This window comes from Leuresthes tenuis, unplaced genomic scaffold, assembly GCF_036924035.1.
Source record: "Leuresthes tenuis unplaced genomic scaffold, fLeuTen1.0.hap1 SCAF_23, whole genome shotgun sequence".
Lineage (NCBI taxonomy): Eukaryota > Metazoa > Chordata > Actinopteri > Atheriniformes > Atherinopsidae > Leuresthes > Leuresthes tenuis.
In genome coordinates, this window is record NW_027325377.1 from 25,898,766 (window position 1) to 25,920,568 (window position 21,803).

Consider the following 21,803-nt stretch of genomic DNA (forward strand, 5'->3'; position numbering starts at 1 on the left):
CGAGTAACCCGCGCGCGTGCTCAGGTGGTTCGCCTTGGCAAACATTTCTTGGAGGATATTTGCTCACACGGGATCAAGGTAACAAAACTGGATTTTTTTACACACAAACGTCTGTTTTTTACCATTTAAAATGTTTAAATGTTCGTGTCACCGGACTATTTTCTTCTTTTTAACATCCGAAATGTAAAGGAAAACGCGTTCTAATTTATTTTAATAATTAAATTTGGTTGTGAAATCGTTAAATATTCTTTTCAAAGAGAGCTTAACGAGCTGATTAATGAGCCGCTTCGCACCTGTTCCCTGAAGGTAAAGGCTGGTTCTGAAAGCTCGTGTTTCCCTTCTAAAAGAACCGAGTTCATGCCTTTCTGGACCGGGCTTTAATCCCGTCGGTCTGCGTGGCGTTTTATTCTCACGCTTCTTTCTTTCTCTCCTGCTTTTCTTGATGTTCTCAACTCTCCAGAAACAGTTTGTCGCTGAATTTTGGGAACACGAACTGAAATGACCACAAAGCTGGTGTTAAATTCCCCCTGAATCTTCATTAATGATATTCTCCCACTGTCTGTAAAAGCCATGCATGTGCTCAGTTTAAATGCACCATTCTTTGCTTTTATGACTGTTTTACTGCTCTTTGCAAGGTTCTTGTGCATTTAGACCTTTTCTTTCGCTCTTGCCTCAGATCTCAGCCTCTCCTCCCCACGGGAAGCCAGCTCTGCAGCCCCACCACCAGCAGCATGGACTATTACACTCCTCAGTCTTCGCGTCGTCACAACCCTGTGGACAGTATCTGCCGCAAGCTTCAAACCATCCAGTGGCGCGGTGACCGGGAGCCCAATTCACCATTTCAGATTCCCAAACTGTCCTCCAGCAGCTACGACAGCCCCCAGTGTGGCCTCAGGCACAACCTGGAAGCCATCCTGAAGAAGGGGGCCTTCCACAGAGACGAGGGGGAGAGGGTGAGGGGGAAAGGGGGAGGCATGCCGAGCTCCGCAGCTTCCCAGAAGAGTGGTCCCTCGGCCCCTCTCTCCACCCCCTCATGCAACCCTTCCACTCCAGCTCGCATCACCTACACCATCACCAGCACCCTCGGAGAGAGGAGAGGTGCTGATGGGAGCGATTTAAGACCCGTGAAGACGTGGGAGAGGTATTGTTCAACTCCCACAGGCCAGTCGAAGGACTCCCCTTATTTCACATTCACTCGAGGACCTCACACAGCACAGCCTGAGAGCGACAGGCAAAGCTCGAGTCCTCCTCTGTCCCAGACGTTCACCCCAAGTCGCAGCACGCTGTCCTACAACCTCAACTTCTGCTCTGCAGACGCAGCACCTGCAGCCGAGCGGGAGCTGCCCTACCCAGCCCTGGTTGTGAAAAGACTGTCCATGGGAGATGGAGGTAGGCATCGGGGTCCCTGAAGGCAACACGAAATGAATGTAGTGGGCATTGAAACTGTTGGTAGGAATCACGTTGGGATAGAAGGTTGTACAGGCCGGGAATGTCCACATTTAGTTTGCTATGACTGCAGACTTAAGCTTTCACTTCGGCTCATGGTAAGAGTTTTTGGTTTAGTGAGATTGTTAAAGGATAAAGCAAGCAGCTGGGGCTAAGTGATGAAGGTTTGTTCCCAGACAGCAGCTTCCCCAGGTAACAGAGGGCCTCACAAACCCAGCCCGAGCCACCAAGAGCCTCAGATGTTTGTCTGGTCAGAGCTCTGCGGCGGTGACCGGAAATGTGTTTGCATCTGTTCTTAAATGTGATTTTTGTTCTGCTTCTCGAATCCAAATGCTTAAAAGTTGGTGTTTTTGGTTAAAATGTCCCTCTTTGATACCTGCTGCAGAAACTTCTGATGCACATGCTGAATTTTGACCTTCGGCAATGAAAGTGCTTTGCAGTCAATATTTGCAGAGTGAGTCATTACAGAGAACGGGTCGAGAGGGGCTCTGCTCAAGCTCCAGATATCCAAGCCTGAGTGCATATTAATGCAGCTGTTTCCCAGTGAAGCTGCTCTCATTCACATGTTGTTGCTTTGGTGTCAGAAACTAACTGAAAGTAGCCCATTAAGACTATCAGTCAGCTCACGGCCGTTCTACTCGAATAAAATGCTAATATTTCTAACTGCAGCAGAGTGATCAGACTCTGCCTTTAACTTAGCTCAGCTGTGTGTAACACTGCAACCAGAGGTGGATCCAGCTGTGGACTAGTCTTTAAGAGAGATGGGTCCAGTTGTGGACTAGTCTTTAACAGAGGTGGATCCAGCTGTGGACTAGTCTTTAAGAGATGGATCCAGCTGTGGACTAGTCTTTAACAGAGGTGGATCCAGCTGTGGACTAGTCTTTAAGAGATGGATCCAGCTGTGGACTAGTCTTTAACAGAGGTGGATCCAGCTGTGGACTAGTCTTTAAGAGAGATGGGTCCAGTTGTGGACTAGTCTTTAACAGAGGTGGATCCAGCTGTGGACTAGTCTTTAAGAGATGGATCCAGCTGTGGACTAGTCTTTAACAGAGGTGGATCCAGCTGTGGACTAGTCTTTAAGAGATGGATCCAGCTGTGGACTAGTCTTTAACAGAGGTGGATCCAGCTGTGGACTAGTCTTTAAGAGATGGATCCAGCTGTGGACTAGTCTTTAAGAGAGATGGGTCCAGCTGTGGACTAGTCTTTAAGAGAGATGGGTCCAGTTGTGGACTAGTCTTTAACAGAGGTGGATCCAGCTGTGGACTAGTCTTTAAGAGATGGATCCAGCTGTGGACTAGTCTTTAACAGAGGTGGATCCAGCTGTGGACTAGTCTTTAAGAGATGGATCCAGCTGTGGACTAGTCTTTAACAGAGGTGGATCCAGCTGTGGACTAGTCTTTAAGAGATGGATCCAGCTGTGGACTAGTCTTTAACAGAGGTGGATCCAGCTGTGGACTAGTCTTTAAGAGATGGATCCAGCTGTGGACTAGTCTTTAACAGAGGTGGATCCAGCTGTGGACTAGTCTTTAAGAGATGGATCCAGCTGTGGACTAGTCTTTAACAGAGGTGGATCCAGCTGTGGACTAGTCTTTAAGAGATGGATCCAGCTGTGGACTAGTCTTTAAGAGAGATGGGTCCAGCTGTGGACTAGTCTTTAAGAGAGATGGGTCCAGTTGTGGACTAGTCTTTAACAGAGGTGGATCCAGCTGTGGACTAGTCTTTAACAGAGGTGGATCCAGCTGTGGACTAGTCTTTAAGAGAGATGGGTCCAGTTGTGGACTAGTCTTTAACAGAGGTGGATCCAGCTGTGGACTAGTCTTTAAGAGAGATGGGTCCAGTTGTGGACTAGTCTTTAACAGAGGTGGATCCAGCTGTGGACTAGTCTTTAACAGAGGTGGATCCAGCTGTGGACTAGTCTTTAAGAGATGGATCCAGCTGTGGACTAGTCTTTAACAGGTGGATCCAGCTGTGGACTAGTCTTTAACAGGTGACTCCAGCTGTGGACTAGTCTTTAAGAGAGATGGGTCCAGCTGTGGACTAGTCTTTAACAGCTTTAACAATATGAGTGTTTTGTTATTTATCAGATGTTAGAAATAAAAAAAGTATAAATCATTAAAGTCATGACTAGATGAATAAATTAAAAGGAAAAGTTGTTTAAAAAAAGCTTCCAGTTGAATTTCTTTGCCATAATAACAGATATTCTGCTATTACTCTCTTATTGCTGTGCCTAAAGGAAACTGTATCATGTGCTCAAACATCTCAATGCAGTCTGTGTTTCCTGTGATGCATTCATGCTCCTTCAGGACCGTCGGTCGCCTCTGAAAACAGGAAGAATATGGCAGAAATCAGTCTCATCTGTGAAGAGAACCTGCTCGATACCATATTTCATGCATGTGACACCCAGCGCCGAGGTATACCTGCACACACACACACACACACACACACACACACACACACACACACACACACACACACATGTGCAGTCATTATCTGCTGAGTCAGCTGAATGCATAAAGCTGATGATGAAATATGTCGGTGGTCCCTCAGCTGTGTGTTCTGGACCTGATGGATCAAAGCTGTCAGTCCAAGAAGGATTATGAGAGAATGTGTTTATGAGCTGAAAAGTGTGGGCGTGCACATGGCCAAAGGATGAAGATGGAGGCTGAGGAGGGCGGGCTGCAGTTACAGAGCAGAGCTGGTGTTGGGCCACAGCTCAGAGACTGTGCTGATGGGAAAATGTTCAGGAATAAGGGGCTGGAGGCTGACTGTGGCCTTTAAGTTCCACTTAAACTCTGCTGTGGTGTGAAACCTGTACCCAGACATGGTAAACGCAGTCTCTGCAGCCACCTTTTTACGTCCATTTGACTTTTACTGACCTTTAATCCAGTTCAGCGCCAGCAGGTCCCTCAAGCTCCAATTTAAGGGGAATTAAGATATTTGAATCACTTTAAAGAACGTCAAAGGCAAAAAAACCCATCAAAAAACTGAATATTGGCTGATAGCAGTGGTGATATCTCTGTGCATCACTAGTTGAAACCATCTTATGGCACCTTAAACATCCTCATAACTGATCTGTGCACAGACTTGTGTTTTCCAAACATCTTTATTGCAGAAAAGTGCTGACTTTGGGATGTAAGAAGCAGGGGGAGGTTGGGTTTCCTCAGACCATTTTCATTTTGACCAATCTCTTCATTTTCTCCCACTCTTACGTGCACTGTGCACGTGATTGTCCTGTTTGAGTTAAATAAAACTAATTCATAAGTGCTATCAGCAGGTTTTGGGCCCCTTTGGTAGAGATAAAGACTCGAAATGAAGATCCTTTTCGGTTTTAGGTGATGTTATATAGGAAACTTTTCTTTATCTAAACAAGGACAGGCGTGCACCTGGAGCCGTGCACGTTTGAAACCTGAGGTCAGAGTAAAGAAAGTTTAGATTACTGCTGAGATAACTGAGCCCTGAGAGAAACCAGCTCTGAGAAACGTGTGCAAACGGCTACTTCTGCCTGCTTCTGCTCCTGTAATAATGCAGATTAACCCAACATATCTGGGGGGGGTAATGTTCAGACTCTCCTCTGAAACGGCTTTCATCCTCCAGGTAAAGTGTACGTGTCGCACATCGTGGACTATCTGCGACACACCACCAGTCGCAGCTCAGAGGACAGCGGACTGGAGGAACTCTGCAACATGCTGGACCCGGAACATAAAGACGTCTCCATTGATCTGGACACGTATCACGCCGTCATGAGGGAGTGGATCGATGACTGCCGGAATAACGGGTGCGTGAGGGTGCATGTAGGACCCGGTCCGAGGCAAGTTGTCCTAAAACATGAGCCTTTATCTACAAACTTTAGCTTATAAAAGGGCTGAAGCTGCTCGTTTAAGTGATTTAAGCTTTTAAAATATGAACAGATACTTTTTAAAAGAGGAGTTTTCCTTCCTCTGTGGAATTAAAGTAGAAAATGGAGGCAGAATAAGACGGATTCCACACTGACATATGCACAGGTGGTCCAGATGTGTCATCTCCCCTCGTCTGCCAAACAGTTTCATCTGCTTGGTGTGCAGGGAAAGCAGCTCAATTCACCCACTTTGCCCTGGAAGTTTTTGGGTCAGTAAGCGGCTGCTTCTGAGCTGGATTAAGCAGCAGTGAACAGCGTTCTGGTTCCTCCTCTCATCGGCTGCATCGTGATGCCGTCCTCTCCTGTTTCCAGGACGTAGCTTGGTGCTGACGCGCGTTTCAAGCCAAAAACTTCACCTTGGAAGGCATTTTCTTGTCCAAATCTGCGTCATAATTAAGTTAAAGACTTTATAAATAACTTCTAAACCAGAAGCTGAAGATGTTGTGGAGAATATTTCAGAGAATAGAGACTCGTACGGTGTTTTAGGCTGATTTAAAGTTATGCAAAATAAAGGAACTCTCTGCTTTGTTTTAGGGTAATCGAAAGATTTAAGCCTCATCTTGTAAAGATGGAGATGTCTCTGACTTATTTTTCCAGGCTGTTGCTGCTTCTTCTGTTGTTTGAGGGTCTTTTTAAGCTTTTAGGTGAAATGCAGCTTGGTTGTGCTGAGCTCATGTAGATCCTACCTCTTTATGCACCTTTCTGTGTGTTTTGGGTCACTCTGAAGCGTCTGAACCCAATCATCGGATCGTTGTGCACAAAGCGGTGACTGTTTGCATTCAAATTCAACCTCTGAGTGTTTTACATGTCATGATGTTTGGTTTAGATCACGAGCCGTTCCAGGTCTGACTTCATCTTTTAAAATAATTCCTGCCCAGAGCTGGTTTGGCTCTTATTTCCCCTCCAGATGCTTTTTAGCAGCGTATGTAGGAGCCGTTTCTATCAGGAGGAACTTGTTTTGCTCACTCTCTTAAGAGTGTTCTCCATCTGAGCAGATATGATCTGCCACCATGTGTTTTTGGAGAATAAGGGTGGCCCGAGCTGCTTTTGAATGCTGTAGCCACGGTAACAGCTTCTAAATACAAGCGTCCCACTTAAAAAAATCTATTTTCATCATTAATTGGAGACGGGACATAGAAACAACTTCTGAGTTGTTTGTTCGGTTGAATTTGAGCTGCAAAGAAGGAAAATTCTACACGTTAAAAAGCTTAATTTCTAAAACTGTCCTCTCTCTTCTCAGGGAAGAAGCGGCGGATGACATCACCCAGGAGGACTCGGTGAAATTCAGAGACAGCATATGTGGTGACTGCCCCCGTCGGCCCTCGTATGTTCATGCATCCAACACTGATGGCCTTCGGCTCTTATAAGCTTTTGTTTTTCTCAGCCAGGAGGTCCATGCTGCTAAATATGACGTCGGGAAGCCTGGAGGCCTTTGGAGGGGAGGCATCCAGAGTAGAATTGTAAGTAATAGTTGGTTCAGGTCTGTGTTATTTGAAGCTGTGACGTCCCACACATGCCCTTGATTTGAAAAGTAAGTTTCAATGTGCCTGCCTGTTTATCTGTTCCTCCAAAGTGAAACATCAGAGCTGGTGTACTGTGTTGCTGACCTCCAGATGAGCAACCAGAAGCTTCAGGAGGAGGTAAGGAAGCTGAAGCAGGTGGTGGAGGCCATGGAGGAGAGCAACCAGAAGCTCGCAGAGGAAAACGAGGACCTGCGCAATCAGGCCAGGGCGTAAGATGCTGTCTGTTGCTCACAAATGCACAGCAGAGACGGACTGTAGCAGCACAGGCTTTGTTGATGCTCTCTGTCCTGTGAGCAGAAACCAGCAGCTGGCTCAGAAGGAGAAGATGCTGAAGGAGGAGGTGGAAGAGATGAAGGCCACCCTGAGCTGCACAGAGGAAGGCAGAGCTCGCGCCTCGGCTCACAGCAAACATGTGGTCAGTAAAACTGAAGCTCTACCCTGAGACTTTAGCCAGGCTCTTGCATTTGAGCCGGTCTCCACTGCAGATGTATGCACTCCTGCTTTGCTTAAGATGTTTTTCTGTCACCCTTCAGAGGATGTTTCCTTTGTTTTCCTTTGATTGTCATTCTTGATTGATTTGGGTTTCAGGAGAAAGAAAACCAGAGTCTCATTTCCAAGATCGCCTCTCTTCAGGAGGAGGTACGGCCTTAGATCAGTGACCTCACTTTACAGTCATCACTTCTCCCCTCTAACGGGAATCTGCTCTATCTCCCTTCTGACGGCTCCGCAGAACTTCAGGATCACCATGGAGACAGACGAGCTTCAGAAGAAGATAAAGGAGCTGCTGGACATCAACGCCGACCTTCAGGTTTCTCCAGAATGATCTTAACCCGGTGGCCTCGGGCGCCTGCTTTTATTTCTCTTCACTGTAAAAGGCTTCATGTGAACGTTGTCCTGAGCTTTCTTTCTGTAATCATCAGGTGCAGATTCACTCTTGTGATGCTCTCATCAGTGAGAAGGAATCCGTTATCTTAGAGGTCAGCGCCTTGCGTATTTTGATGATTATTTACGGAGCATTTTAACTCAGTATTTATTGTAAAAGTCCTGAGGCGAATGCAACCAACTCTCTGTGGCTTCCTGCAGAAGAGCCGGCAGGTGGATGAGCTGAAGGCAGCATTGGAGGAGTACTCTGCCATCACAGAGGTCAGTGAGTTGAACTGCTTCCTTATTTCAGCACATCAAAAACTACTTTACCGGTTTCATATCTTCTGATCTTTGCTCGCTTTTGACATCGTCTAATTCTACTCGGGCTTCGATAAAATCAGGGTGCAAGAGAGGAAAAGTTCTCTGTCAGCTGCAGTTTGGTTGTTGAGTGCGTTTGTGGGAAATGGATCACCTGCTGTCTCTGTAGCGCAGTCCTGATAGTGAGGAGAGGCCTGGCAGTGAATAATCTGTTTGAATGAGTCATGGTGTTATCTGTTGTTGACTCCAGCTGCTGAGGATGGAAAAGAACAAGCTGGAGAACCAGATGCAGATGATCCTCCCAGACCTGGCCGGGTGGGTGAACCAAGACTGGAATATTAAGCCTGAATTCTCTTAAAAATAAGCCTTTATAACTCGCCTTTATTCCTGTTCTCCTGCTTCTCACAGGGCGAGTCTGTCTTTGACTGGGGCTTACAGGCTGAACCAGACCAGTTTAGGATCCCTGCAGACAGAACTGGCTCTGGCTCAGTCACCACTGGAGGTCAGTGCCTTCCTCTTCACCCTTTTCAGTCTGTTGAAGGTGGACGGGGGGGTCAGAGTGGTGCTTCTATCGATCGGCAGCAGAGGGAGGAACAGAAAGCACAGCTTGTGGTGTAACCTCTGAATCCCTCTGATACGACTTTAGTTGCAGCTGTAACAGAAATGATGAAATGGCCTCACTTCATTCAGAAATAAACCAACACACGACTGTTTTTAGTAGCTGATTCTGGCTTTTTAAAACGTACTTAAATAAAAGAAATGAGTCAGAACTTAGTTGTAGCTCCTTTCTTCTCTTTAGGGACCAACATAATCCATTATTTCCACTGACATTCTTCGTATTTCTTATCGTGCAACAACTGTCTTTTAACTAACTGGACTCTGAAATCGGTTGCAAGGTGTTTTCCTCACATTAGAATGATTCCATTTGTTCTGATCTGTGTAAAAATATCATTCAAACAGTCTGAGGTATGTTCCCTCACCCTCCAGCTTACGGATAACACTGTTTATAATATCTTTTATTGAGATGGAGGTGTTTCACCCTTATTTCCAGGCTGCCCATGGGCTCGAACATCTGTCGACCAGCATGACTTTGGCCTCTCCGCTGGACGAGACGTTGGACAGAGAGGTGCTGCTCATGCTGCAGGGACCCAACCCGGAGCACATGGCCCTGGAGTTCAGAAGCCTCCTAAACAAACTGGTAACCAAGAGGGATTAACTGAGGCTGAACTGTCCAAAGCTGCATGATGAAGCAAAGTAAAATGAAGTTTGACTTCTGACTCCTTCTTTTTCTCCCAGAAACGGGATTTCAGGGACGAACCCAGCTCTGTGTTGTCGGCGCTTCAAAGCTTGCTGGGTGACCACATGGACACCAGTCTTCAGGTCACATACTTTTGCATTTTAAGCCCCATGTCAGCCTGTCCTCCAGTTTAAGTTGCATATTTATAGAGTACTCAGCTTTTAAAGGTTAGTTTGTCCTGAACACAGTCAGACCTGATCCTCCTCCCCTGTACTATGGGTGGAGTGGCAGCGGTGGAGGTAAATGTACTTTATTTATACAGCACTTTACAGTGTACCAAAGTGCTTTACAGCAGATAATAAATAAAGAAAAAACAATAAAATAACAGTAAAAGCAATGAAATACAGCTAAATTTAATAAGATAAGATAAAAGTGTCACCAAACTACTGGGTATTAAAAGCCATCTGAAATAAGTATGTTTTTAGCCCAGATTTAAAGAGGCCCAGGTCAGAAATAAGATGCATCTCAGGGGGGGGAGCTTATTCCAGAGCCTGGGGGCACCCCAGGGCTTGTATTTGGACCCGGACACTTCCAGCAAAAGTTGATTTGTTGACCTCAGAGCTCTGCCAGGGTTACAGTTAAAAGCTCAGATAAATACGATGGGGTGAGGCCGTTAAGAGCTTTAAAAACAAACTTTAAAAGTTTAAAATCAGTTCTATAAAGGACAGGAAGCCAATGAAGGGAGTTAAGAACAGGAGTGATGTGCACACGTCTGTCAGTGTTGGTTAAAGACGGGTGAACAGGCTCCCAGAATAACCAAGGTGTCTCATCAGGGGCTTCAGGTGGGTTTTATAGCAGAGGTACAGCAGCATGAGGAGACAGAATATGACCCGATAAGTTTTAATCATCATGTTCTGTTATTGGCTGAAGTCTTAGTCTGAAAATGCTGCAGAACCATGTCTTGTTTGGGATATCCTGCTGTTTCAGTGCATGGTTTTGATATGAATCATAAATTATATAACACGATGGCCGTCCTCCTCTCCCTTCACCTGTTGCACTTTTCTACCACTCGATCTGCTTTTTTCCTCCTCCCACCCACTGTTTCTCCTCTCCAGAGATCTCTTATATAACTCTCCAACAGGCGCCCCATCCAAGCGGTCCACAGCCCACTCCCTCACTCGATCTGCAGCGCTCTCTCCCTCTTTCCCCCTCCTCCCGTGTTGCTGCCGCTCTGCATTCATTAGCCACGTACCGCCATACAGCAGTAAACATGCCAAATGAGGCAGAAATCATTAATAGACCTGAGCTGAAGCAGAACAAGCAGAACACCTTGGCTGTGAGCTGCAGATTTGTCGGGTGTTGAAACTTTTTGGAGGCACCCAGCGACCTTTCACCCGGGTGAGAGGCTGACCCTCTGCCTCGTCTTTCAGACCCTGCAGGCCGAGCTGGACGCCAGGAGGGCAGACTGGGTTGTCAGCCTGGACCAGCTGGCCCAGTACACAGACTCATTAGAGAAGGAGCTGATCAAAGTGGCCAGTAACATGAGGAGATCCCGAACTGAGATCCTCCACCTGTCAGTCAGGTGAGTCGCTCTGTGCTGTCGGCTGATTGGTTTGTTGGAAATGTGTGTGGGTGCTGGTCTCACTTTTGGAGGATTTGGTGGTAGAAGAAGAGGCCAGCTGAGCTCTTTAAGGACTGGTTGAATCACACTCTGTAAGCAAAGCTGAAACCATCTCCCTCTTTCAAACTAACACCTCTGACTCTGGTAGTTTCCCTCGAAGCTGAGCCTGGTTTGGCTGCTTTGTGTTCCAAGATGTTTGCGCCTCCACGGGCCTGAATGACTTTACAGAAAGCTTTATTACTGCCACACAGTGTCAGACCCCTGCAGAAGTTCCTGAGGAGCGTGACCCCACTTGCTGGCGCTCTGTCTCAGTTGGCCAGTCAGTTGTGCTAACTCAGTTAGTCATTCCGACCTTAATGGCCCTAAAAGGTGCGCCTCACTAAGTTTGGGTCTGAGCCGTGTGTGTGTCTGGAAGGATTTGCCTTCTGTACATGTGTCCGTTTGGATGTGTGTTCATGGAGACATCCCCTTCAGATGGATAAAAGGCCTGCTGCTTCGGACCGGAGAGGCAGCGGCGGGGAGGCTGTCGGTGGGAGTCGCTGCTCCTCAGCTGTCAGGTGGATCTCTGCGGCGCTGATATTTCTGGGAGAAAACCAAACTGAAAGGCTGTGTCTCCTGCTGAGGAGGTTTCACAGCGTTTATAGGAGATATTTTAGGTTGAATCTAAAGAAAGAGGTCACCCTGGGCAACAGAATGGGACACTGCATGGCCCTGCGGACTGGGTACACTCTGCCCACATGGCTTTCCTAACTGACACTGATTGGATGATGTTGCATGCTTGAAAATAATCCTCGAGGTGTTCTTACGAGGATTTTGAATTGCAGGGTGCAGGAGCAGGAGAACCAGAAGCGGCAGCTGAGCGAGGAGCTGGAGCAGCTGAAGACGCCTCAGGACAGCAGAGAGGCCTCCTGCCAGACGCCGGAGGAGGTCTGAGGGGAGGGAGCGGGCGCCATCCTGGCGGTTACTGCACAAACTACTTGTGTCCACTTGTAGAAATGAATTTTTATTCTAAATCTACGATAATTTGACTTACTTTGTGGTCACGACTCACGTTTTTTTGAGACTTTGACTTGGCGAAAGGACGCTAAATGGTTTGCATGCTGAGCAGTGACTGCATTCAGACAGATGGAGTATCTGGTAGAGAAGCGCCAGGAGTGAGTTGGCGGATGAAGTGCACACATGCACCCACATGCACACGACTGATTAGACCACACACCTACATGCTGCTCAAAACTCAGGATGCACTAATTGTTGAGGAAGAAATATCTCTGCTTTGAATTCCAGATTTCCATGCAGGAACCAGGCTGTTCTTTACTAATAAAGCAGTTGTTCAGCTTTTAATCTTAAACTTTAGTTTATTTTTTCAACAGGCAACATGTGGTGGCGTATTTAAAATGTTTCAGCTCCTTTTAACCCCTTTTTGTTTGTTTTTTAGCCTGGAGAGGACTTGGACTGGGATGAAGAGTTTGCTCTCCAAGACTTCTTGAAGAGTGATCCAGCAGAGAGGATCTGGGCTCAGGATGGCCGATGGGACGGCCGAGCTGGAGAAACAGCTGACAGATTAACGGACAGAGGTGGAGAAACAGCTGACAGATTAACGGACAGAGGTGGAGAAGAGGAGGAGAGGTGGACGGTGGTGGATACAGCAGCAGGAGGAGAAGTGAGGGACGCATCGACTCCTCTGTCTGCTGTCGATGTGGAGGCCCAAACTGGGCAGGGTGCCGAGGGAGAAGGTCCAGGTATTTAATTTAAACACATTTACGCCTTTTATTTTATCCATTTATGCTGTTTATGATGTTCTTTTTTAAATGGCTGTGAAAGGGTGTTTCAGGGAAAGCTGAGATCTTTGAGCGAAGGCTTTAAAGTGCTAAATGGCTGTGGCAAACGGCACCAACCGTCAGCTCATCCCTGCTTTAAGGAGTCTTCTTTAAGCTGCTAGTATTCAGCGTGCACCCAAAGGATCCCTGAGCTCACGAGAACCTTTAAAGCCAAACCAAACACAGCTGTAGAGCTGTGATCCCTGTGCTCGGCCCATTCAGCTTCAGATCCTTCAGTTGGATTAACACTAAAAATTAGCATCATGGATCCCGACAGGCGGCTAAAAACTCTAATTATTTTCTTATCAGAGCATTAAAACCACAATTTAAAGGCATCATTTCCCAGTTAAAATTACAATATACTAATATTCATATATCATCATAATATTATTTTCACTTTTATTTCTTTTAGATGAATTTAATCAATATTTTTCTCTTCACCATGCGTGCTAATTGACATATAAATCCATATAATTCCTCTTCTGAGGAGAGAAGCTGTGCCAAAAAACTGTGGTAGAGAAACATCCTCAAAGGCCCGTCCAACGGATCAGAACCATCTCCAGGAGGCAGGTGTGTCTCTGTCAGAGACGACTGTCCACAGAAGACTTCATGAACAGAAACTAAGAGGCTACACTGCTACATGCTAACCGCTAGTTAGCCACTGCTACATGCTAACCGCTAGTTAGCCACAGAAACAGGATGGACACGTCACAGTTTGCCAAAAAGTCCTTAAAGGAGCTGCAGAGTTCTGGAAAAAGGTGTTCTGGACAGACCGGACCCAGATGAACCTGCATCAGAGTGATGGCAGGAAGAAACTGTGGAGACCAACAGGAACCAAGATCCACAGCATAGCAGCTGCTCTGCTGAACACGGTGGGGGGGGCATGTCTGGCTGCCACAGGTTCTGGCTGCCACAGGTTCTGCTGCCACAGGCTCTGCTGCCACAGGTTCTGGCTGCCACAGGTTCTGGCTGCCACAGGTTCTGCTGCCACAGGCTCTGCTGCCACAGGTTCTGCTGCCACAGGTTCTGGCTGCCACAGGTTCTGTTTGCCACAGGTTCTGTTTGCCACAGGTTCTGCTGCCACAGGTTCTGAAACATCTGATCTGCTCCAGTTCCAGTAAATGCCTCCAAAGCTTCATCCTGCAACAAGATAATGATCCAAACATCCTGCTGAGCAGCACCAGAGTTTCTCAGAGCTGAAACATGGCCGAGCCCGTCAGCTGGTTCAGATCCAGCTGGTTCAGATCCAGAGATAAATGAGGGTTACTGTGGATAAAAGGGCTTTAATGTCTACATGATGGAGCAGAGATGGAGGAAAAAGACTTTAAATGAAAGTCTGGAAGGTGACTTTAATCAGTCTGAGCAGCAGAGATGGGACCAAACATCCTGGAGGGGTTTGTGTGTCTTTAAAGCTCCGGATACACAGGCTCTGTGGCCCCTGCCTTCTATGGTTCTCCTGCTCTTAAGCCTCTAAAGATCGTGTGTCATCACAGATTGAAACCTCTTCCTTTCCCTAACGTCCTTCTATGGCCAGGTGGACAGGCGGTCTGAGGTGGTGCGGTGAGCTCATTAATCCCCAAACCTCGGCCTGCATGAGTGGCCAGCCAGCAGAGAGACATTTACCCCTCTGACCCTCACCAGCTCAGGGCTTCACCTTTTATAGTAAAGCTTTGTTTCCACGACCATTGACCTCTGGCTTCATTAAACAAGCCTTTGGGTTCCTGATGTTCCTTCATTTCTTTCTAATTCATGTTTTCTTTTTCCCATTTTCATCCTCAGACTCCACAGAAACGGAGCAGGAGGTCAGCTGCCAACCTTTGCAGGTAAATTAAGCCTGGAAATGAATTTTAGGAGCTGCTCATCTTCTCTACCCCAACTTTGTAGTTTAATTTACATTAAAGCCTTAATTCTGACCCGTGAGATCCGCTAAAGCTAAACTCATCTTTGCCATGTTGCTATGCAACACTCAGGGCATCTCATTGGTCACTATCAACAGGTTTGAATTAAAAGGATTTAAAGTCTTTCAGGGAGTAAATCCTTCCAGATGAACTCTAAAGTTTCTCCCTGAAGCACAACTTCAGATGCATCCGGGTCTTTATGTGCCTGGAAGAAGGTCCGATGTGCAGGAAGCAGCTCCTGCTGCTGCCGGGAACACTCGTGCATTTTTAGTGCACGTGTGATAAGGAAGCAGGAAGCTTTTCATATTAACAAACAGCATTTTCTTCTTATTGTCAGCCTGAAGCTGCAGATTTCTCTGTGGTCAGTGTTTGCTCGACTCGTCTGGTTTTCACACTTCTTTTGTTTCACTTCTACAGTTCTGCTCTTTGTGAAAACTCTTCCTGTCATTCAAGGATTCATTTAACACGTTAAATGTGATTGATTAACTCTTCCTGTCATTCAAGGATTCATTTAACACGTTAAATGTGATTGATTAACTTTTCCTGTCATTCAAGGATTCATTTAACACGTTAAATGTGATTGATTATCTGAGCTGATTTTAACTCAAATGTGCAACATTAGACCCAAAATGCCACCAGCTTCCTTCTGTCCTCGCTTAGCATTCACTTTCCTCTTCATTTGCCTACCAAATAGCTTGATTCAGAGCTCACAGGCTGCATATTTGCTCTGAAGCTTCCTTGTTTAGCAGTGATGAAAGCTTAAGATCACTCTGAGGTTACAGGAAAAAGAAGACGCTCTCATTCGATGAGTCATCGTGAATGTTTTGGTTTCTGCTCACTTCTTCGGATGAATTCATTCCATTGAAGCCTCATTATGTAATTGCATTGAAGCTGTTAACAGTAGTGATGTTTGCTTTTGAGCTCCCTGTGAACAGTAATGGGGGGGGGGGGCTGTCAAACAGGCTGATGGGCAGCTGCTGGGTTTCTTGTGCAGCATCTTCACAGGTTTGCTTCTGCAGACCGACTCGGGCCGGCTGTTTGGCTCACATGCGTGGGCTGTTTGATCTCTTTGCCCCACTCCTCTTTTGATTGTTCACGGTTCTGTGTATTTTCAGGAAGAGGCAGCGGCACCACGGAGCGCCCACTCACAAGCTGTCAGCATAAAGCGCCCGGAGGCAGATGCTCTCCCTGATCTGTCCCACTCAGAGAACAGTAAGACCTCCTCTCGTGTTTCACTTTCTGCTGCTGTGCTGTACGCCATAGACTCATTTCCTGACTTAGTGTGCTGCTGGTTCAGAGCAGCTGAAGCTCTAAATCATGACTTTGGCTGCTCAGCTGCAGATGCTTTCTGAGCTCAGGTGTTCTGAGGTTGAAATGTGAGATTTCTTCTTCTCTCAGCGGCTGGAGAAGTTCCTGAGAGGACGGAGTCTCACTCCTGTGGTGCAGCACCGTCTCGGTCTGACCAGGACCGAACCATCACACCTGTTGACACCCCCGCCCCCGCAACCGTGATGGTTTCTCCCAACGACTCATCAAATGGACCGGATGAGGCTGTTTCCCACAGTGAGAGGTAACAGTGTTGTGTGTTCTTTAGCTTTACCACAAGAGGACACCAAAGTAATTAATACTTTTTAATTGAATCACACTTCTCTAATCTGCACCAATAAAGGTGAAGTCATGCAGCTGATCATGTGGCTGTTGAGTCATAAAAGTCTGAGGATGTTGTAATAAACAAGCTGGAACCTGTTCTGTGGACAATTTGAGTCGTAACAAAGAAAATAGATAAAAAGATCATTTTCATAGCAGTAAAAACTGTCCCTGCTAGATTTGACATGCTGATAGGTCGTCAATAGTCCAGCCAGTCACAAGGGAAGTTACCATTTTACTGAGTTTCATCATTTCCATATGACTATGACAACATTTGGTAGCCAAATGAGCGTTTTCCTGGCTGTGGGAGGAGAGTGGAGGCGAGTAAGTGTCGTGATGGCCACGCTTTGCATTGGCGCAGTCCGCCTCCAAACAGAAGGCGGCTGTTCCTCATTTCATGCTGTGTCACGTACCGTAACAGCTGCTCACAAACTCTTATAACCTGCCAAATGTGTCGATGGAGAATCAGAGAAATGCACCGTGCCTGAGAGCTGACCTTTGACCTTACATCTGTGGCCAGCACCCGGCCGGCCGGTGAGGACGAGAGGGCAGAGGAACGGAAAGAAGGCGAGGTGGACCCGAGTGAAGCAGAGATGAGCCGACAGAAGGTGAGTAGCAGAGGGGAAGTGCTGCGATGCATGAGGGATCACGGTTTCCTCTGTTCTCTCCACTGCTTCCTCTTTTTGACCCGCTCTGTGTTGCGTGCTGTTGAGGGAGGGAGGGGCCTCAGTAGAGTGGGTGTGGCCAGAGCTTTCTGAAGAAAGGATGTGAGGGAATCCTGGCTTTGGGCAGGGAAGTGAGGTGAGGTCAGGGATGGTAAAGCTCAGGGAAACTCAGGGAGCGGTGGAAGGAATGGACGAGCTGTTGGCTTCCCTGAACTGGAGCCAAAGGAGGTGAATATGTGATGTTTCTCATGTTTTCATGTCGGTGTTAAAGTGTTGTTGTTCTTTCCAAGTTTACTCAAAGCTGCTGCAGGTTTTCTGCAGAGTGTCAGATTTTAATCGAAGAAGAAAAAGGTTTAACAGGAGCTTTAATGCTTCATTAACTGTTCCTTATCTGCAGAATACTTTTATTACTCGTTTGATTATTAATCTTTAAGAATTAACTTCTTTCCTGTTTGTCTGACTCTTATTTAATGGTTTCATGATAATCAGAGCAACACAGGGTGTGTTCAGTGCTTCAACAAACGCTCTTTAGCACTAATCGACGCCTTTGAGCCACAAACCAAAGTATTTCTGATGGATCACAAGTGAGCGTTGGCTTTAATGTGAAGGAGCTGAGGCCTCCATATGGACTCTGTTCTTTGGATATATTTGAATTCTGGTTTAACATGTAAATGAAGAAACCTTCGTGGGTCTTTTATCCGGTCTTATCTCGCCTGTTCATTTGGTTTTAGTTTGATGCACGGTGGTTAGTTAATGTTTGAATTAGGACCTTTTCAGGAGTTTTTATCCACTGATGGATAGAAAAACATCCTTCCTGTGTGGAGCTGCATCAGAGCAGATAAACTCTATCTGTGTGCTCATTACACAAGGTCCCACTGCTCCGACTCTCACCTTGTTCGATCGCTTTCGCACCGCCGTTTGCGTGCAGTCCGCCTCCACTCCTTAGCAGCGTGCCAGTGTTAGCTGAGCACCCTTCACAGCCTCACAGCACTGCAGAGCTCTCCATGTAGCTCCACGTTATGTAAGGCATCAGCCCAATCTCTCCTGCTCACGCTGTGGAGCTCAGACACAGTTTCACTGCCATGGGACAGGTACGGCGTACGATAACGTGTGGGCATCCTTCTTCTAATCAGTGCAAAATAACCTGCCTTTTCTTAACCAGTTTCTTCCTTCTGTGCCTGTATTTTGGGCCGTTTCAGAGCCTAAGCTGGAACCATTCACCGGACAGAGCAGCTGAGGACAGGTGAGCGGTTCGCTGGCAGCAGCCAACACTTTCTTTCTTTCTCACTGAAGCTAACAGATGTTCAGAAGTGTTGGTAAAGTGTGGTGTGTGTCTGCAGCACCAGCTTGTTACCCGTGTTGGTGGAGGAAGAGGAATCTGTGCAGGACGGTGCAGCTGCTGCTCGGACGGTGTCGGCCGGTCTGGCAGGTAGGAGGGAAACCCTTCAGCGAGCAACTGGAGGCGTCATTCTGGCACTTTGTGCAGCTTCTTGCATCTGTGTGCAACTTTAAACACCTACCCAACAAATCGCCTTTCAGGGGCAGAGCGGCTCATCAGCAGCGGGCCGAACGTCTTCTCTGACAGCAGCTCCGTTAAGTCGGCATCATCCCTCATAAACGGCAGCCAATCAGGGAGTGGAATGAGCAGCACGACCTCTGACCCCAGCCATCCAGAGGTTAGTGAGGCCAAAAAGGACAAAAATAAGAAGGATCTGCCGCACTCTCACTGACCTTTCAGCGGATTGTTGTTTGCTTTTCGAGCCTGAAGTTTTAACAGGATGTGATTGGCAGAAATGTCTGAAAATAAGCTGATCTGGTGAAATGCCAACAGGAAGTAGAGTGGAGATGGTGCCATTGTGATTATCTGCAACGGCTGTGCAGCTTGTGTCCTGAAACCTGAATGTGTACCGTGGAAAAATGTTGATTTTCCAGCTGTGAGTGTGTGAAAGGAAGGGAGGGAAGACTGAGATGCGTAGTTAGATTTTTGGCTCCGCTTGAGGCAGTCGGTCTGAACCGAAAGTGCACTGCAAGCTGTTTTTAATCCTACATTTGGCTTCATTATGTGAGGAATCGGTGCAGGAGCAGTATGGAAGTTGGAATGGAGAGACCGGAGCAGGGCGGGGCGGCGGCTGTAACGTTTCTGCACGTTTTACAGGAGCTGACGCACGGCATGGAGGTATTTGAGAAGCACAAGACTCAGGATGAGCAGAATGAGACCAGCAAGGCTGCGGAGAAGGAATGTATGTGCAGTTTCAATAAATATTCAAGCTTATTTCCTCTGAAGTCAAATGATTGTGACCTTCACCTGCTGATCGTTTAATTTTAGCCGAGTCGCCGGTCCTCGCTGACACCAGCAAAGACAGGAACAGGTAAAACAGCAAATAACCGTTGGAGCTTCACCCAAATCCAAGAGTTTCAAGAACTTTTCCTAATTTATCTCTCTTTTTCTGTAGCTTGTCCCCCAGTGACAAGGAGATTGAGGTATGTGTGCCTCGTGGAACTGGAACTTTTCCTCAGTTATGCACAGCAGTGTCGTCTTTGAGATCTTTTAGCTGTAAAAACAACACTTTTGGCATCATTCCAATAAGAAGTGTGTCTAAATTCAAAGTTACAGCTGATAGCTAAAGTCAGCCGGTGTGAGGGAGTCTACCTTGTTCTGCCAGTGCAGACGAGGCATCTGTAATCAGGAAATACTTCATCTGTCATGTATCTGTGAGGCAGTCGCTGCCAAAGTGCATCTTTCATTTTCTATCAGGCAGAATTCCAGCGCCTGGCGCTCGGGTTCAAATGTGACATGTTCACGCTGGAGAAGAGGCTCCATCTGGAGGAGAGATCCCGAGACCTCGCTGAGGAGAACGTCCGCAGAGAAGTGTCCAGCTGCCAAGGCCTGCTGCAGGTTTACAGCCAAACACTCGGCTACCTGTGATCACAGCTGCTTTTAAATGTTTTTACTGGTTTTATTTCTAATTCGTTGCTGGAAAGTAGGTTTTTTCACTCTTTGCCTTTTGGAGAATTACCTTTTATTTCTTTATTAATGGCTTTAAATGTCAGTTTCAGTCTGGTTAGCAAACTAAGGTGTAAAGCATGGCCGGGTGGCACAGACACTCTTTAAAGTTCTGCAGTGCATTGTGGGATATTTACTTATTTTACCATAAATAATGGGCTATATATGGGCTCTATAACTGCATATTTAATGCCTCATAGTTGCATCCAGTTACATAGAGAATTGTGCACAGTGAGTCGCTTACTGACTGGTTTTTGTTTCTACTTTCAGGCTCTTACTCCTCTGTGTGAGGATGAAAGCCAGTCCATGGAGATCATCCAGAGGCTTCAGAAAAACCTCGACATTCTCACGCAGTCCATGACCAGAGTGTCCAGTCGCTCTGAGATGTTGGGAGCTATTCACCAGGTCAGCAGAGGACGAGCCCGGCACTGTGACTGGTGTAAAGTCATGTTGCTGATGATTGTTCTGATTGGCTTTGGGGAACAACAGGAGAATCGCATCGGTAAAGCCGTGGAGGTGATGATTCAGCATGTGGAGAACCTGAGGAGGACGTACACTAAGGAGCATGCGGAGCTGCTGGAGCTGAGAGAGGCGCTCATGCAGAACGAGAGATCCTTTGGATCGCAAACAGAAAAAGGTTGGAAGCTTGTTAGCTCTGTGCTAACGAAGCTAGCGTAGAATATGATGTGTTCACACACACAAAAGGTTGGAAGCTTGTTAGCTCTGTGCTAACGAAGCTAGCGTAGAATATGATGTGTTCACACACACAAAAGGTTGGAAGCTTGTTAGCTCTGTGCTAACAAAGCTAGCGTAGAATATGATGTGTTCACACACACTAATGAACTGTTTTTCATTCCAGATGACTACCGTGGCAAAAAGATGTCATCGCAGTACAACAAAGTGGGTTGGATTTGGTTTATTTACAGGCTTTGTGTGTTAAATAATGTCTTACTGAGGCTTCTTTATCACCCGTGTGTCCTTATAGTCACAAACCAGGCGACTCAGCCTGGGACCGGTCCCCCGTTCTGGTGGCAGCAACATGCACTTTGACATGGTAAGCGGCTTTAAATCTGCCTTTTTTTGTTTCAGGAGATGTCAGAGTGTCATAAAAAGGCTCCTTACGCTCGGTTTTCTGAGATAAAACCCTCCTACATGTGTGCTGTTATGAAGGAAAAAGAACCTTTGGCTCATACTGTCACTCTTCTTTGCTGCTTTCTCTACTAAATCCTGCATGTCCATCACAGGCCAAAGCACAAGACGGCTCAGAGGCTGATGCAGAGAGGCTGACCAGGCGCTCCCCATGGTAGGTGCTGGTATTCGCACTTTAAAGTGCTGCATTAGGACAGCTTTAGTTACATAAAGTTGGCTAAATGTTGGCTAAGTTAAAGGCAAGTGGACTCTTTAGGTGTCTGCACCGAATACAATTGTTCTTTTCTTGGACTTGTTTGTTCAAGCCGACGAGGCTTGTTGTGTCATGACCTGAGGGTTGTTGTTGTTATGCTCCATATGTGATAACGGCGGCTCCCAGGAAAGTGGCTGGGAAGAGCATGGCGCGTCCCCCACTAAAACGGTTTGTTAGCTCTGGTGCCTGGGTTGACTCCGACGAGCCCTCTCTCATGATGAAGGGGTAAGACCTGCCAAGAGATGGATGTTGCACTGGCTGTGTCACACAGGTCCTTTCAAAGCAAAGCCTCATGCATCAAGATGGCAGCTTTCAGGTGTGGCAGTACTGCTGATATCTGGAAAATACTGTAGGAATAAGTCTAACATAATTTGATCCTCCTGCAAAGATGGCTGCATTTTATTTCCTGGGTTTAATTCCAGGAAGTGATTAACAGGTGCAGAACGAGTTCGGACTGCAGATTTAA

General features: G+C 46.8%; 1 protein-coding gene across 6 annotated transcripts in view; it reads left to right on the forward strand.

Annotated features, from left to right (window-relative positions):
- The window catches only part of lrmp (lymphoid-restricted membrane protein), a 24,700-nt gene continuing 2,897 nt past the window's right edge, over positions 1–21,803 (forward strand). For 3 of the 6 annotated variants that reach the window (XM_072377326.1, XM_072377329.1, XM_072377330.1), the window contains exons 1-36: positions 1–78; positions 677–1,389; positions 3,750–3,857; positions 5,041–5,221; positions 6,582–6,643; positions 6,726–6,801; positions 6,915–7,073; positions 7,162–7,279; positions 7,453–7,503; positions 7,595–7,672; positions 7,785–7,841; positions 7,948–8,007; positions 8,297–8,361; positions 8,455–8,548; positions 9,098–9,244; positions 9,343–9,426; positions 10,714–10,865; positions 11,729–11,831; positions 12,340–12,643; positions 14,501–14,544; positions 15,735–15,831; positions 16,018–16,189; positions 16,787–16,874; positions 18,131–18,174; positions 18,272–18,360; positions 18,471–18,607; positions 19,087–19,171; positions 19,258–19,300; positions 19,385–19,412; positions 19,687–19,827; positions 20,206–20,340; positions 20,425–20,572; positions 20,795–20,835; positions 20,921–20,989; positions 21,180–21,238; positions 21,464–21,562. In XM_072377326.1, coding sequence (XP_072233427.1) covers positions 732–1,389; positions 3,750–3,857; positions 5,041–5,221; positions 6,582–6,643; positions 6,726–6,801; positions 6,915–7,073; positions 7,162–7,279; positions 7,453–7,503; positions 7,595–7,672; positions 7,785–7,841; positions 7,948–8,007; positions 8,297–8,361; positions 8,455–8,548; positions 9,098–9,244; positions 9,343–9,426; positions 10,714–10,865; positions 11,729–11,831; positions 12,340–12,643; positions 14,501–14,544; positions 15,735–15,831; positions 16,018–16,189; positions 16,787–16,874; positions 18,131–18,174; positions 18,272–18,360; positions 18,471–18,607; positions 19,087–19,171; positions 19,258–19,300; positions 19,385–19,412; positions 19,687–19,827; positions 20,206–20,340; positions 20,425–20,572; positions 20,795–20,835; positions 20,921–20,989; positions 21,180–21,238; positions 21,464–21,562 — 4,076 coding nt within the window. In that variant the 5' untranslated portion in view covers positions 1–78; positions 677–731. The remainder of the gene's footprint in view (positions 79–676; positions 1,390–3,749; positions 3,858–5,040; positions 5,222–6,581; positions 6,644–6,725; positions 6,802–6,914; positions 7,074–7,161; positions 7,280–7,452; positions 7,504–7,594; positions 7,673–7,784; positions 7,842–7,947; positions 8,008–8,296; positions 8,362–8,454; positions 8,549–9,097; positions 9,245–9,342; positions 9,427–10,713; positions 10,866–11,728; positions 11,832–12,339; positions 12,644–14,500; positions 14,545–15,734; positions 15,832–16,017; positions 16,190–16,786; positions 16,875–18,130; positions 18,175–18,271; positions 18,361–18,470; positions 18,608–19,086; positions 19,172–19,257; positions 19,301–19,384; positions 19,413–19,686; positions 19,828–20,205; positions 20,341–20,424; positions 20,573–20,794; positions 20,836–20,920; positions 20,990–21,179; positions 21,239–21,463; positions 21,563–21,803) is intronic. The other 3 variants (XM_072377328.1, XM_072377331.1, XM_072377327.1) reach the window with 2 other exon arrangements.